Source organism: Nyctereutes procyonoides, unplaced genomic scaffold (assembly GCF_905146905.1).
Source record: "Nyctereutes procyonoides isolate TBG_1078 unplaced genomic scaffold, NYPRO_anot_genome, whole genome shotgun sequence".
Lineage (NCBI taxonomy): Eukaryota > Metazoa > Chordata > Mammalia > Carnivora > Canidae > Nyctereutes > Nyctereutes procyonoides.
This window is the reverse complement of record NW_026575126.1, coordinates 44,473,370-44,489,323: the sequence shown is the minus strand read 5'-3', so window position 1 is coordinate 44,489,323 and position 15,954 is coordinate 44,473,370. Positions and strand designations below refer to the sequence as shown.

Sequence of the window (15,954 nt, the reverse complement as noted above, 5' to 3'; positions counted from 1 at the left end):
GCTCAGATGGGGCTTATTAGGTGCTAATGGATTTCCAGAACCAGTACTGTTATTTCTGAACTGCCCCTACTAAACATATTTGGGATTGTTAATAGATCAATATGCAGGGAGATACCAGTGTTCTCATTTACCATGATAATCTCTACTTTATGTAAGGTTCTTTATTTTTTTTTAAGATTTTATTTATTTATTCATGATAGACATAGAGAGGCAGAGACACAGGTAGAGGGAGAAGCAAGCTCCAAGCAGGGACCCCGACGCGGGACTTGATCCCAGGTCTCCAGGATTGTGCCCTGGGCCAAAGGCAGGTGCTAAACCGCTGAGCCACCAGGGATCCATCCCCTGTAAGGTTCCTTAAAATGAGTTCGGTGCCAGGAGAGGAGACCAGGTGAGGAGGACTCACAGAAGTCAGAGGGCTTTTGACTTGGAATTCCGGATGAACTAGAGTTAGACCGTGTACTCTGTGTTGGCACTCCATATAGTCTAGCCTTTTAACTGAGCTAGTGTTTTGTTCACTGTCTTGTATCACACTAGTTGGAAAGTTTGAGGAGGAATCTGGGGCCTGAGCAGAGACTGAATCTGAGGTGTGGCTGGATCTTTGTGGTCTAGGCACCACCTGGTGGCGGTACACGAATTTCTTACTTGGAAGGCTGCTGCGAGGTCTTACTGTGTTGGTTTGTCCCCTCAACTCGGGCTGTTTGGGGAGAGGTTTCAGTAATTTTTGTAAAGTGACAGAAAATGTTAAAGCCAGCAAATTGAAATTCTGCTCTTTCTTATTTCATCCAGGAGTGAGATTCAGACGCTGAATTAGCACCACCTCATTTCCATAGCAATTGGCAAGTGTTCTTTGTTGAGTAGGTACTGTGTTATGACCTCACAAATGGAAGTTAGTGGGAAGGGAAGCTGAATATAAGCATGGGCTCCTCAGTAGAAAGAGGAGGAAGTGTATTGGGTCTGTAACCAACCACTCTAACCTCCTGTGTATTTCTAGTCTTCAGAAAAGGCATTTTGTGTCCTATTGTATATATATTAAAATTGTGCCTCTGGTACTTAAGCTTTACCAGTCTCAAGTAATGGAAATGATCTTTGATTGTATTTGAGTGTCATAAATATATTTTGAAATAATCACTGCTTCTCCCCCTCAGATATTTGGCACATTTGGGACCTTTTGTCTTTTTATTTGAAGCATGCCATATTGTTCTTGGAAGTGCTCACCAAGCATTTTCCCAATCTTATTTGAGACCATTGTGTGTCAAAAAAGTAGTGCTGTGGTTCACATTTGACCAAATGAGAGTTAACACATTTGGGGAAATTCCAACTAGATGAGACATAAAATTCAGGAATAGGATCACCGTATATATAGCAATAAATGCATATACACACCAATCTTGCACTTCTTTGATGATAATGAAGGAAGTCTTGCCATTTGAGATATTTCTGGAAGTCTAATACAGAGTTTTTGTGGGCTTTGGGTGCTTTCATCATTGAATTCAGGTCCAGGGATTTACTGTGTCTTAATTAAAATTTTAATCCTCCTGCTGAATTAACTCATTTATGAGGAGCTTTTTTTAACTGGATGTTCAGTCCCTTAGGAGCTAGACTTGAGTTGCCAACTTTTTCTACCAAGGTCTTGTGGCAGTTGGTTAGGAGCATCAGTGGGGCCTGTTATTGGCTAGATTCTCATGTACGTAGTGGACCTACCAGGGACTTTTTGTCATTTCACAGCTACTGGCTTGGACCAGCATCTTCATGCTTAAGGAGGGTAGAAAAGAGCAAATTGATCAGACCAGTACAGATGTGTAAAAAGGTGGGATATTGCTCAGGAGAACCTCAGTTCAAATGTAGAACTCTCTTACTTTGCCTTTAGGGGCCAACTGATCCTGTCTTAATTAACACTAGAATAGGATCCCTCATTTGTAAAATATTAGATTTTTGTCAGTGCACGGTAGTTAATCCTACTTCCAAAAAACTGTGGCTTGCTTTTTTTCCTACCCTACACAGTCAAGTGCTGTGATCCATAGATCTTTTGACTTGGTCTTGATTTTTTTTTTTTTTTTTTTTAAGATTTATTTATTTGAGGGCAGCCCAGGTTGCTCAGCGGTTTAGCGCCGCCTTCAGCTCAGGGTGTGATCCTGGAGACCCGGGATCGAGTCCCACGTCAGGCTCCCTTTGCCTGTGTTTCTGCCTCTCGCACTCTCTCTCTCTCTGTGTGTGTGTCTTTCATGAATAAATAAATTAAATCTAAAAAAAAAAAAAACATTTATTTGAGAGAAAGAGCACATGAGAGTGCAGGGAGAGGGAGAGGGCAAAGCATACTCCACATTGAGCATGGAGCCCCATGCAGGGCTTCATCTCACCACCCTGAGATCACAACCTGGCCAAAATCAAGAGTCAGGCACTTAACCAACTGAGCCACCCAGATGCACCAGTCTGATCTTGATTTTTCTTTTTTTTTTTTAATTACCATAACTCCTGGTTAAAAAAAAAAGGACTCTTATTTCAAGTCACAAAAACCTTTTAAAGAAGATACCTTGTTTCAGTTATAATCTGAATTCACTTGGATCTCAGAATCTTCAGGATTACAGATCATTGGAGAATTCTATGACCTGCTGTGGTTTATAGACTGCTTACATTTACATAGCATCCTTGTTACAGGTGTGATGCTCTATTTTGTATAGAGATTTTTGTTTTTGCAGTCATGCACTAAAAACTATATTTTAAGTCAATTGTAGTAGGGCAGATTTGAACCGAGGAACTAAATTAAAATACCAGGCATACATCAAGCAAAGTATTTTAAGATTTATGGTATATTCATGTGATGTGAGTCTGTGTATAGTGCAGACTCCTACTACCAGTGCTTCTGGAGAGCCTTTTAATACTTTATGTGCCCTTCCAATGTTTATCATGTAAAGGGAAATGAGAATTTGTTCTTATTCCAACAAACTGTCTTTTATAACCAAAGGTTGCTTAGTATCTTTTTCTTTTTTGTAACTTAGCATAGCTTAGAGAACTTTGCATATGGGTACATTGTGAACCTTTATAAAACACTGCTGCATAATATTTCTATTGGTGGAATGTGCCATAATCTATTTCATAGGGCTTCATAGGGGTTTTTCCTCATAAAATATTTTTTTAAAGATTTTATTTATTCATGACCGACACACACAGAGAGAGGCAGAGACACAGGTAGAGGGAGAAGCAGGCTCCATGCAGGGAGCCTGATGTGGGACTCAATCCCGGGTGTCCAGGATCACACCTCGGGCTGAAGGCAGTGCTAAACCACTGGGCTACGGGGGCTGCCCTAAAATATTTTTAATGATGGTTTGATGTTAATTTAGGATGATAAATGTGTATAAAAGACATTTAAAAGTACCGTATCTTTCATGTTGCTTTTTAAACACATATGTTTTAAGAGTTTAGAGTTTTAGCTAATTAAGCAACTTCAAAAAGGATTTCTCTTCCTCACTCCCCCACCCCAGTTTTTTTGTGTGTGTTTGCATGAGGGTATGATGGTGGAGGGACCATTTCAAAAATGTATATGTTTGTTTCTATTTTTATTTTTTTAAGGTTTTTTTTTAATTTATTCATGAGAGACGCAGAGTGAGAGAGAGAGAGAGAGAGAGAGAGAGAGAGAGAGAGGCAGAGACATAGGCAAAGGGAGAAGCAGGCTCCTCGCAGGGAGCCTGATGTGGGACTTGATCCCAGATGCCGGGATCATGCCCTGAGCCAAAGGTAGACTGTTCAGCCGCTGAGCCACCCAGGCGTCTCTGTTTTTAAAAATAATTTTAATACAAGTGTTAATTGTATATATTGATAATAGTTAATAAAACAAGAGTATCAGGATTAGAAGTGACACAAATTTGGTAATACCGGTTTCTTAGCCTCCAAGGATTTCTGAGTTGTGTTTTGAGATGCTTAAGGGGAAATACATGGTTTATATTCAGGAATTACTTGAGAGATGTAATCTGGTAATTGGGGGTTTGGGAGAGTGTCTAGAGGGGAATGGGGAGGGTGCTGTCCGCGGTGCTGAATCAGACCTGCTGACGATCTGATGGGGGAAATGTTTTGAAAAGTTGCAGGCCTAGGACACACTTAGGTAGCTGTTTTAAAAACCACATCTCCTATTTGTAGCTGAGACTGTTGATTTCAGTCAGAATGCATACAGGAAACATAAGGGGGCCACATTAGTTGCAGTGAGCTGTTCTGACATGTGGAAGAAGGAGAGGGTTTACATATGAAGGATGGACCCTGTTTGCCACCGAAGGCTTTTTTTTTTTTTTTAAATTTTTATTTATTTATGATAATCACAGAGAGAGAGAGAGAGAGAGAGACAGAGAGAGACAGAGACAGAGACAGAGACAGAGACACAGGCAGAGGAAAGAAGCAGGCTCCATGCACCGGAAGCCCGACGTGGGATTCGATCCCGGGTCTCCAGGATCGCGCCCTGGGCCAAAGGCAGGCGCCAAACCGCTGCGCCACCCAGGGATCCCCCGAAGGCTTTTTAAATCCCAACACTTGACCTAGCATTTTGTTTTGGTTTTTTCCTTTTAAGCCAACGACCTACGTCGGTGTAAGAAGATTGCTTTTAAATAGAGATGAGAATGATATTTGCCATTCATTGCTTCAAAGTTTTGAATCCATGCCTTTGATTATATATAAATGTTTGTCAAGCCATATTTCAGCAAGCATTTAGAAATCTGTAGCACATCTTTTTATGTGCTTCTCAATCCTCTTAGGGACCCCCTTTCACACACCTTCTGCCCCACCTCCCCCATTCTGGTTTTTGCATGGATTTATACTTCAGTTACTACAATAATTGTCCAATGGCACTTTAGGACTCACAGTTTTTTGCTGTTTTAAAGCATTAACATGTAGAAAGTTCCATTGCACATTGCTCTATATGTATTTAGTTAACCATGTTTTTTCTAGGATTTTTATTTTTATTTTTAAAAGTATTTTATTTATTTGAGAGAGAGAGAGAGCGCGCACGCATGAGCGGGGAGAGGAACAGTGGGAAGGGGAGAAGCGGGGTCCCTGCTGAGCAGGGAGCTTGACCTGAGCTGAAGGCAGACACTTCACTGACTAACCCAGGTGCCCCTTGGGGTTGAGTTTTAATGAGTAGGAAGCCTATTTCAAAATATCATTGCAAATGGAGCAAATGTGGTATACTGGTTGTTCGTGTCCCATTTAGCATTTTGAAAGCAATGAAAATTCGTAGTAAACATATTAGTAAATACCTTTTGGGATAGGGCATGTTTATTATGGCACATTTGGATCATATTAGTGACTAGAAATCGTCAGAAGTACAAATATGTTTTTATTTATTTAATTCAAGACCTAAAGGTAAAAACCATGGAATTTCTTTTTCTTTTTCTTTTTTTTTTTTAAAGCTGGAGACACAGATGACCCACCAAGAATTACTCAAAACCCTGTTATCAACGGGAATGTAGCCATGAGTGATGGGCACAACAACACAGAGGAAGATATGGAGGATGGTGAGTACATGTGGTTTGTTTACTTGCATTGGGCAGAAAACAATCAGAAACACATATCTTCCTTGAGTACTTCTGAGTTTCTTAGGCATAGCTAGTCTTCAGGAGGTCTATATCCGAAGAAAATTTAGGAGCCCGTTTTGGATTTGAATTTCAAGATTACCTGCTTATTTCAGGGTAAGGTGGTTCTCCCCAGCCTAGGCAAGAAGGTTTAAATACAGAAGTTTGTAGCAGATGGGGATTTACTCAGGCTTGCAATTTCCCAGCCACTGTTAGTGTTCAGAACAAGTGTATCTTACTCTCCTTTCCTTTTTATTTGCAGCAAGATACTTCTAGACATTGGAACTTGGGTTTCCATTGCATTCTTACTGTAGTTGTCTGTAGCTGGTAATTCCTCCCCGCTCCCATTAGGTGTGAAATTAGAATCGAGCTTTGGGTTTCATTCTCCCACACTAACTTTTGGTCTATATCTTCTGTGCCAAACGTGTATGCAGAGGTATATGCATGGACATTTTGTGCCCAGGAAATCACTTTCTTTTGAGGCCATTTCTTCTATATAATTTATCAGATAGGTGACCTGTACATTTATTTGCAAGGTCAAAATCGTGAGTTGGTAGCAGCCAGTAATTGCTTTATGCAGTCCCTGGAATCTTGCAGTGTAATATAAAACCATGTTCTGTCAAAAGCCTGTCCATCAATCCTCATGAGGGTTGTGTCCTTCCCAGGGGAGTAACGGGGCAATTGAAAGGAACCATCAGTCCCGGGCTGCGCCACCAGAAGGACTGCTGTTCAGACCTCCTGCCAAAAGTTCAGCCTCCATGAGAAACTGCAGCCGTAGTTGAGAGTTCTCTCACAGTGCGGTTTACCCCCTGGCAGCTGGCTGAGGCAATATCTGAGGAAGGTAAAGAGGCGTGGTCTAAACCCCGCTGCTTTGTTACCTGTGGAGTGCGCTTCCCACCGTAGATCAAGGGCAACGGTGTGGGTGTGGTCTCTTTGGTTGCTGGGCTCTTGGTTTCATTTCAGACACCGGAGATGCCAAAAGTGATTCAGAGAGTGCAGTTGGGAAGGTGCAGCCAGGCCCGGTGGGCCCGGTGTGAATCAGAGAGGGCTTCCAGTCACTTGAGCAGTAACTGGCTTACCCCAGGCAGAGAGCTCCCTGTCTAGTTCCACAGAGCAATTCTAAACGAATATTTCTGCATGTGTTTTTTTTTGGGGGGGGGGAAGGCTTGGGATGAGGCACAGATGTAGATAAAGGGCAGGGTTTCTCTACCTTGGCACTGTTGCCTTTTTGGGTGCATCATTCTTGGTTTTAGGGGTCTGTTCTAGTGTGATCAGATGCCAGTGTCATCCCTGCAGTCATGCCCACTCCCTGCAGTCCCGACAACCAGAAATGTCTCTGGACACAGCCAGGTGTCTCTGGGGGTCCAGATTGCCTCACTTGAGAACCACTGTTAGGAGATTATAATATACATAAAACCTCTTTCCTTTTGAGGCAATTTTTACTAAATCAGTAGTAATAAGTAATAGTGCCAAACCATAGAACCTAAAAGTGAAAATACTCCCATAGTGAGTTACCAGACGGGTAAAAGGCATCATAGGACAAAGCAGAGTGGTCTTCAGTGGCACTGTATTCCTTCCTGATTTGGGATTTTAGGTGTCTTTTGAAAGGCCCAGGCTAGGAGAGTGAAAAGATTGTCTCTCTATGATGATAAGGGGATGGAAGGGAGATTGTTCTGCTTCTAGGAGTAGAAGCGTTAGTTTAGGGCAGCATTTTCCCAATCCCAATAGGTATTTTGAAACTCTCTTCTGTGGGATGTTAGCATGTGATGAGAAGTATTCAGTGGTCTAGGAAGTTGGAGCGGTGTTGGGTCAAGCAAATGTCCATATCATGGAGCTTCTCTGGACTGTCCACACCTTAAAATCTTTTTCCAAAAGACTCGTTTTGTTAGTGATTCCCCAACACTGAACTGTAGAACCCCCTTTGCTGAATCTGTTTTTGACATTGTAAAATAGGGCATGCAATCTGGGAAATACTGGATTAGGCTTATATCTACTGGGCAGAAGGGCCTTTTTTGGGAGGGCAGTTTCTCTACAAAAGTTAAGTAGCTGACAGCACAGGCAGGAATTTGGTTGAGATAGAGCCGTACTTAAAAGTCCTATTAATGGAATTATGAGCAAGAGTCAGAGTTGTTTTCTGGTTGCACTTATCTATGCTACTTTGATTTTGGTTTCTTACTCAGTTTTTCCTTAGATAATGATGAGAAGTTTTAGAGTAAATGCAGCCTCTGCAAATGTAGATTGTCGGTACCCATGAAACAAAAGTAATTTCTGAGGGCCAACTAGGACTTGCAAAGAATAAAAAAATTAAGGTTTGATAAAATTAACTGCAAGAGCGCCATTTGGGGACTCTTTAGGCTAATCTTCTGATTTAAAACAAAAGATTGTATCTTCCTCTACCTTTTTCATGCAACTGGATCCTAGTCTGGTACATTGGCCTTTGCCCTGGGAAGATAAGGTTGGAGTACAAAGGGCATGGTGGACGCTGCTCTGTAAGGGCAAGAGTGGAGGTGGAGGGTAACCTAGTTTTCATGTTGAGGATGTATGGTGACCGCAGGTAGCAGAAACTCCTCATCCTGTCCTTGACAATAAAAAGAGGCATGGAGTAATGCACTAAATTCAGCATTCAGGCAGGTTATAGAGTCTCTGTTTGGATGAAACACTAATTCTGCAGGATGTGGGGCATCCTTCAGAATCTCAAGTGTACTGCTTTAATTTTTTTTTTAATTTTGAAGTAATTATATATAGACACAGGGAAGTTGCAAAAATAGGATCTTGGAGTACCTTTTATCTCTTTTCTTGGGCAAAGATGTTTATGGCTCCCGTAATTCCTCATGGGAGTGTGATCAGGCCAGGTCTTTCTGCCAAAGATAGGTTTCAAGTCTGCTCTGCTTTTTCGTAGGCCCTGCTGTCTTGACCTTTTGGTATATAATGTTATTTTTCATTTATGTAATTAGTTTAAAAAGAGTTGAGAGCCATAAGGTGACATTTTTATTCACATGAAATCTCATGTTAAATGTCCTGGTTGGCGTTTTTCAGAAGTCAGTCTGTCCTAAGGGTGTGCCTTGAATGTGAGGTGGAATCTCACATCTAGTATATAAATCCATTTGTGTGAGCTGAGCTCTGTGAGGCAGGATGGTGCCAGGCATGGGCCCCTGAACCTCTCTCTGCCTCTGAAGGAAGGGCCTGCCATCTTGTGGATTCGGTACCATGCTGAGTTTTGTTTGGGCCTATTTGATATTTAAGATTAATTTTGGAATTTGACTGAAGTGGGGTAGAACAAAAAAGCATTTCTGATGGGCTTTGACTTTTGTCTGTAAAAATGTAATTGTACAGAGAGTGGAATTGTATCTGAAAACAAATGGGTGAGTTAGAAGAGAGGCAGAACTTGGGAACACTGAACACTTCAGGATCTCATGAGTACATGCCCTGAGGTGATTTTTATTTGATTAATTGCAGTTCTTTGGTCCCCAAAAAAGAGGACCAGTTTTATTGAGATCTGCTTTTGGGGGGATATTAAACTCTGGGATATGACATTTTACTTACCAGAGGCAAGGTCACTGTTAAGGTGCCACAGATCTCAGGTCCCAAAACCTGCTGTGCTCATTTTGTGAAACACCTCAGATAAGATAAACCACTTAGCTTCAGCAAGCCTCAGTTTCCTCATCTGTAAAGTTGGGAGTACATCTGCACTTGCCTACCTTGCAGAATTGAAATGCTGCTCACATGTGATTTGAGTCTGTGAAATAGTGGCTAAGCCAGTCTAAGACATGACCTTTTGAACCTGTCTCTTGCCTTTTCTATCTTTTTGCCCCTCAAAGGGGTTGAGGTCATACCTACCACTTAATGAAGCTTGAGTACATGCTACATCTCTTAGGTAGGACTCATACCTCCTGAGCAGCCCTTGTTTCTGAAGGGCTGTAGCTCTACATGAGCAGGGCTACATGTAACAGAAAAATTGGGGATAAAGAATGTTGAAAGAAGGGGTCAGTGCCAAACTCTCAAGCTTACTTTTGGTTCTTATTTCTTTGGTAAAGAATACTACCCTCTCATGAGGATTGATGGACATGTTTTTCTTAAAAGCAAATTCAGATAGTCACAAACATAAGCAATTTCCATACCCCCGAGAAGTCCTTATCCTGAGCACCTGGTTGTCTTGGGGAAGTTTGGAGACCGAAGAATGAAGGAGGGCAGTATGTTCTGCTTAACGTGCTCTTACCTCAAGCCTGAGAGTCCCCCTAGGTGCTTCAGTAGCCTGGGGATGAGAGATGCCAAGCCACAAAATGCCTTCCATGTACCTTAGAGTATTCTGGAGACCTACTGTGTCTTTTTGAGATGTGGCTTCTGGCCCCCTGCCACCCTGTGAACTGTAGTCCTTCTGCAATCAGATAGGTACTGAAACGGAGAGCAAGCATTTAGAGACTTGTATAGAAGTTTGACCTCGTTGTAGCAGCTTCCTGATGTTTTATAAAAGTGCCAGCCGGTAAGATTGGCGCGGTGACCTGGGGAGGGCTGCTCCTTCACATGACTTTGAGAAGCATCCATCTGGACACTGCTGGGGTTGTCAGGGCTAATCAGCAGCCAGTGTCACTTGTAAATGAATAGTCACCGTCAGTCAGAGGTGAAATATGAAAGTGTGACTTTTAATTGAAAGTCTGCTAAGAGAGGCACCATATCAATACATCACTTTCTACTGGAGGAAACCTTAATTCCTTAAATTGGCCTTCACGTCTTGTTGAGTAAATTTAACAATTTTGGTGATTCATGTGGATAAGAATACAAATTTCTTTCTCTTTAAGTTAATAATCCTCCTTAGGGAGTCCAGGCTGGTATTTCACAAAAATTGTGGACTGATGAAGTTAACATTTATTTGGGGGCTCACTTCTTAGCCAGACTTGTGTCTCAAACAGTGCTCCCCTGCAGCAGGAGTGGCCGGGGCACTGCTCCCTCTGCACCCGCGAGTGCATGGCCCCTTCACTGCTCCTCTCGGGGCCCACCCGATGGCCTAACACCCAGGCCTGCTCCGGCCCACCCCAGCCCGGCACAGGGGAGCAGATGTCACCTGAGCTGCTCCAGACCTCCTCTGCCAAGCCCGTCTGCTCACCAAGGAGGACTCAGGAATTGCCAGAGTAGAGTAGATGAGTTCTTACCCAACTGTGGGATTGAGGAGAGCCGGTAGGCGTGTGTTAGCCCTCTGGGTTTGGGATTTCACTCACCCAGAAGCTGTGTGTCACCTCACTGTTCTAGCTCATCAGCACTTCCCTCAGAGTCAGGCTCTCGCAATCGGGTCGCCCACAGTTGGTGGTGGTCCCACGCAGTGTCCCACGGCCGTCGGTGCTGTCTCCCAATGTCCAAGCCCTGTGACTGATGTGGCCTTTTCTTGCAGACACGAGTTGGCGCTCCGAGGCCACGTTTCAGTTCACTGTGGAGCGCTTCAGCAGACTGAGTGAGTCGGTCCTTAGCCCTCCGTGTTTTGTGCGAAATCTGCCGTGGAAGATTATGGTGATGCCACGCTTTTATCCAGACAGACCACACCAAAAAAGCGTAGGATTCTTTCTCCAGTGCAATGCTGAATCTGATTCCACGTAAGACAGTTTAAATGATGCGATTACAAACCCACAAATAGTTACGCTACGCGATCGATCGGAGGCCCGATCTGATCGGCCTCTCTGAACTTAACAGTTTTGAATTTCCTTGCTGCCTCTGCATAGCCTTTTGACATTACATTCGGTGAAATACATTTCCCTCTTTAAAATTCACTGGTAGGTATTCTATCCAAACTAGAAAAGGTGTGTGTTGCAACTAAAAACACAGATTTCACGTGTTAGAATCTACCAGCCCGTGGAACATGGAATTGGGGCCCATGTGGCCTGGCTCACCGCTGGACTGCGGGCTTTCCCGTCCTCCCAGAAACTGCCTGAGAGGACAACTGTAGTTAAGGAAGATCCCTCAGGTCCTGCAGCTTCTCCTTTGGTGCGTTAACCAGTTCCTCTGTGTTAAATCAGAAAGTTGGAATCAAAACCTTTGAGGGCTTTATAACATGAGCCTCTCCAGCTTATTTTAAGAAAATTGTTTTGTTCCTATAATTTTTTAAAAAGAAGTGTGCAATAAAATGTCTTCAAATTGAGAAAAGTCTCCATGGTCCCTTTATTCAGGTGAAACCAAAGATTAGAGGCTTCACATTTTCTACCTATTGATTCATTCTCAAAAGTTTGATTCTTCCCTTAATTAAAAACTGTCACTTCAGCATCTATCAGAAGTTTAGTTGATATGGTTTGAGAGGATCCTGGATCACTTGTCCCCCATTGTCCTTCTCGTTCCATGTCGAGGAGCCCATGAGAAGGCTGCTTTCTTGGCCCACGTCTGTCCAGTCACCCCCAGACTGAGCCCTTTGGAGCACTCATGAAGGCTGTTGCCCAAGGGCTCTGGCCCTCGCTGCTCTGTCCAGGCTCCAGGGAACATAGTGCATTTCCTTGGTTTTTTTACGTGACTATATAAGAAGTGCACAGGTGATTATGTGCTGCTGCCAGGGCCTGTATGTAGGTTAAATTTTTTCTTCCCATGTTCACATTATGATCTGATTTCTGGTGAGTATTTGGGCTACACTGTAGTCTGACAGACAACTTTAGCCTGACATTAGTTTGGGAGAACAGTGAGCTGTCTGTGTGCAGTACAGGCGGCCTGGCCTGTGCCCACAGCGGCAGAAATGCCAACATCGGCTCTTCCCGCTGAGCCGCGCGCGTCTGCGCTGACATGGATTCGGAGCTGTCTTGCCATGTTGCTTCTGGGCAGTTCTCCTTTAGCACTAGGTCCTTAGCGGAGCTTTAGAGGTCCGGATCTTTTTGGTTTTCAAATACTGCTCTAGAGGCCCTTTTGTGATCTGTGCCCAACTTGACAGTAGTGGGGACACTTCTGCGGCTGGGATTTGGTGCCCAGCACAGCTCTGCCCCAGAACCTGTGTGAGAGGGGGCTCTTGGACGGCATGGCCTTCATCTTTTCACCTAACACCCTGATCAGATCCTAAAACTACCATGTGATCAGGAACAGAATCTAAAGACCAGTATCTAAAATGCAGAAATTTCTTTTTTATTGAGACCAATTTAAAAAAACAGCACCTGATATAAAACTTTTTAAGGAAATAATAAGACCATAGGTCACAACACTACAGATGGCATAGGGGCACCCCAAACCCTTTTAGATGCTTTCTCCATTAAAGGTAAATGTGCCCCTCCCAAAAAATAAAAGAGAAAAATGTGGGCATTTTTGTGTGCTGTGATTTTAAAAGTACAAACATTAGTTAAATAGGTCAACTGAGGCTTAGATTTTCTTTGAACAGGTCGTGGTCTTGCCATGCGCAAGCTGTGCTGAAGATAATAAATTACAGAGACGATGAGAAGTCGTTCAGCCGACGCATTAGCCACTTGTTCTTCCACAAGGAGAATGATTGGGGGTTTTCCAATTTCATGGCCTGGAGCGTAAGTAACCAAGTATTTACGCAGAATGATCTGAGCATTACTCCGTCTTCCCAAGTCCTTCACTCTTCAGAGCCTTCTCTTCATTCTAGAATCAAAACGTGTGCTTCCTAAGTGGGACAGGTGTCCGAAAACGTGTTTTCTCCAGTTTGCTAGCCGAGATTTTTATTTTTAAGCAGCCAACAAGGCAGCATTGGTGGGGCCCCCAAGTGAAGCATAGTTTCGGGGAACCTCCTCAGTTCTTGGTTCTCCAGCGTGGGTTCTTCAAAACCTCTGCAAGCCCTTGCTCTGGAAAGCGGGACTGATGCCTCAGGACCCATGCCTCAAGGCCGTGCCCTGGTGACGAGCCCCCATTGCCTCCCGCATGCCTCCTACGGGAACCAGGCTCTTACTGATTTTGTTCAGAGGACGCTAGTTAATGCAAATCAAAACACTGCAAAATTAGCACAATTTGAGGGTTAGGAAAAGTAATGTTTTCCTCTAAGTAGAGGGCACCAGGGTTATTATCTCTGGAATAAAGTGGGCATTCGTGTGTTCTCATGCAAGTTGGATATTCTTATTTTTTTATAGGAAGTGACTGATCCTGAGAAAGGATTTATAGATGATGACAAAGTTACTTTTGAAGTCTTTGTACAGGCGGATGCTCCCCATGGAGTTGCGTAAGTTTTTCTTTAATTGGGTGCTATTAAGAAATGCCTTCTCTGCTGTGGTGAAAGATGCACTAGCATGTTAACAGATGCATAAACTTAACAGATAACGCACCCTCTCTGCGCTTGCCCCTTGGCACACATACGGGGGATACCCAGCTGTGTCTGCCAACTTCACCTTCGCCCCTTCGCCTGGCATAGCTTATGGAGTGGGTTCTGTCTGCCAGACATTGCTGTGCACTAGGAAGGTGATTGTGGTTGGCAAGACAGCCACAGGTTTCTGTCCCCAAAGAATGTTCAGACTGGTGGGACAGAGGAAGTTCATGCCAGTTCGTAAATAACTACAGAGGAAACACCCTGGTTTTATTTTGAAGAAGGCAGGGATGTGAAGGTCTGGGAGTGGTGGGTATGATGAGGAAGCAGAGGAGGAATGATGGGTTGGAGGTGGTGAGCGAGGTGGAGCCGAGGTCGGAGGACCCGCAAGAGAAGCGATTATGCCTCTGTGGTGGCCGGTCTGTGTGGCCGAGCAGTGTCCGGCCCTACAGGAAGCGTGGGCTTGGGTTACTTGTCACGGGGAGGGTAAGGGATTGGGACCAGAGAGAGCAACAGGAGCAGAGACACCGGCAGGGAAGTGTGGGGTTGGGCAGCACATCCAGAAGGTGTGGAGACTGAGCCGAAAGCTGGAATCAGGCTGTGGGGCCCTACTGACTTCGAGGCCCGAGGGTGAGGCCGTCAACTGCAATCTGGGAAGAAGTTGAGCGGCAGGTGCCAGTTTCTTGCCCACGTCACTTTGTCTTCACGTGGCTCTGCTCTGGCACGAGTGTGTGTGTGGGATGACCTGGACAGACCAGGGCAGAAAGCCGTGGGGCTGCCGAGAAGCAGCTGTTACTTGGTCCGGGTCCTGGCTGGTGTGGTCCCGGAGTGTGTTCGGGAGGAATCGAACTTTTCTTGACTAGACTTTTCAGAGTTCAAACTGTATTCAGATGTCAGGAGTGGGGGCAAAAGCAAGAAACTAAATTTTTTGTGAGGGCGCTCCCCACCCCCATTTTGAAAACCTTTCCTCTGTTTATGATATACTTCTCTTGACTAAGAAAGTGGATTGGGTTTTTCAATCTTCCCAATCAAAACAGATTTTTACTTTAGTCTTACCAAAACCTATTCAACCATTATCACCTAAATCTTTGATTATGGTTTTTAAAATAACCTCTATAACGTAGGATTCTTAGATTTTCCTGCCAATTCTTAAAATTATCCACGGACAGGTGCACACACCCACCCACACACTTTAACCAGGGCACTTTGGCACGTGTGAGCGTGTCAGCGAGGTCATGGAGTAACCCCTGGAAGTACTATTGACCCTGACCGCAACCAACAATAAACATCTCTAATGTTGCTCACACTTGATGGCAAATGTGTTTGTGTCTTTGCATTATGTACAGAGGGAGATGGGGAAGGGGGTGGTTTCAACTGGCATTCTCTCTGGCTTATTGTTACGATGGGGGCAGCGAGCAGTGAGGGCTGCTAACTCTGAGAATATGTACCTCTTCTCCTCAGCAACCCCCACCGTAGACTAGGGAAAAAGCACTAGGAGTTGAGAAGCCCAAACTAACACTTGGCCCAGTGTACGTGCCTGTCTCTGCTTTATGTGTATGACTGCAGAAAAGACGGGTTTCGTCTGTTGCATTTCATGCTGACTCCACACTGGGAGCCAGTACACATGCAGTAGGACCACACTGGGAGCCAGTCTGATAGGATTCAATGACTGCCTGTGAGCGGTGATCTTGGGAAAAGGCAGCATTAAGCCGCTTCCTCCAGCACCGGGTTCGTGCACTTGGGCGGACAGGGCCCATGACCGTGCTAAGAACTGGCCCTGGTGCCCCTGGCGCCCTGGGGGCCTGGCGGTGAGTTTCTGCCATGGCGGGGTGCGTGGCTGTCGTTCCTGTGTCAGGATGGTGGGAGAGAGGTGATGGTGCACAGCAGTGCGGTGTCGGCCACACGCCTGCGTCTCGCCAGAATACTCCACACACACTGCAGAAGCGAGGAGGTGTCCTGTGCGGTTTTCCCTCAACCTCGAACTGATCTTGTAGGTGGGATTCAAAGAAGCACACGGGCTATGTCGGTTTAAAGAATCAGGGAGCGACTTGTTACATGAACAGCCTGCTGCAGACTTTATTTTTCACAAATCAACTACGAAAGGTAAATGGATGGTATTTCTCTCCCTCAACCTTCCACCCACCCTTTTGCTCAAGTACTGAGGGTCAGGCAGAGAGTCCTGCCCCCCCGGCT

At 44.5% G+C, this 15,954-nt stretch overlaps 1 protein-coding gene across 2 annotated transcripts in view; it reads left to right on the top strand.

Annotated features, from left to right (window-relative positions):
- USP7 (ubiquitin specific peptidase 7) overlaps nucleotides 1-15,954 on the top strand; it is a 61,936-nt gene that overhangs the window by 24,913 nt on the left and 21,069 nt on the right. The window contains exons 1-6 of one of the 2 annotated variants that reach the window (XM_055339694.1): nucleotides 5,388-5,495; nucleotides 6,218-6,393; nucleotides 10,936-11,134; nucleotides 12,886-13,024; nucleotides 13,592-13,680; nucleotides 15,756-15,864. In XM_055339694.1, the coding sequence (XP_055195669.1) occupies nucleotides 11,049-11,134; nucleotides 12,886-13,024; nucleotides 13,592-13,680; nucleotides 15,756-15,864 (423 nt within the window). In that variant the 5' untranslated portion in view covers nucleotides 5,388-5,495; nucleotides 6,218-6,393; nucleotides 10,936-11,048. Of the gene's footprint in view, nucleotides 1-5,387; nucleotides 5,496-6,217; nucleotides 6,394-10,935; nucleotides 11,135-12,885; nucleotides 13,025-13,591; nucleotides 13,681-15,755; nucleotides 15,865-15,954 lie in introns of those variants that run through there. The other variant, XM_055339693.1, reaches the window with a different exon arrangement.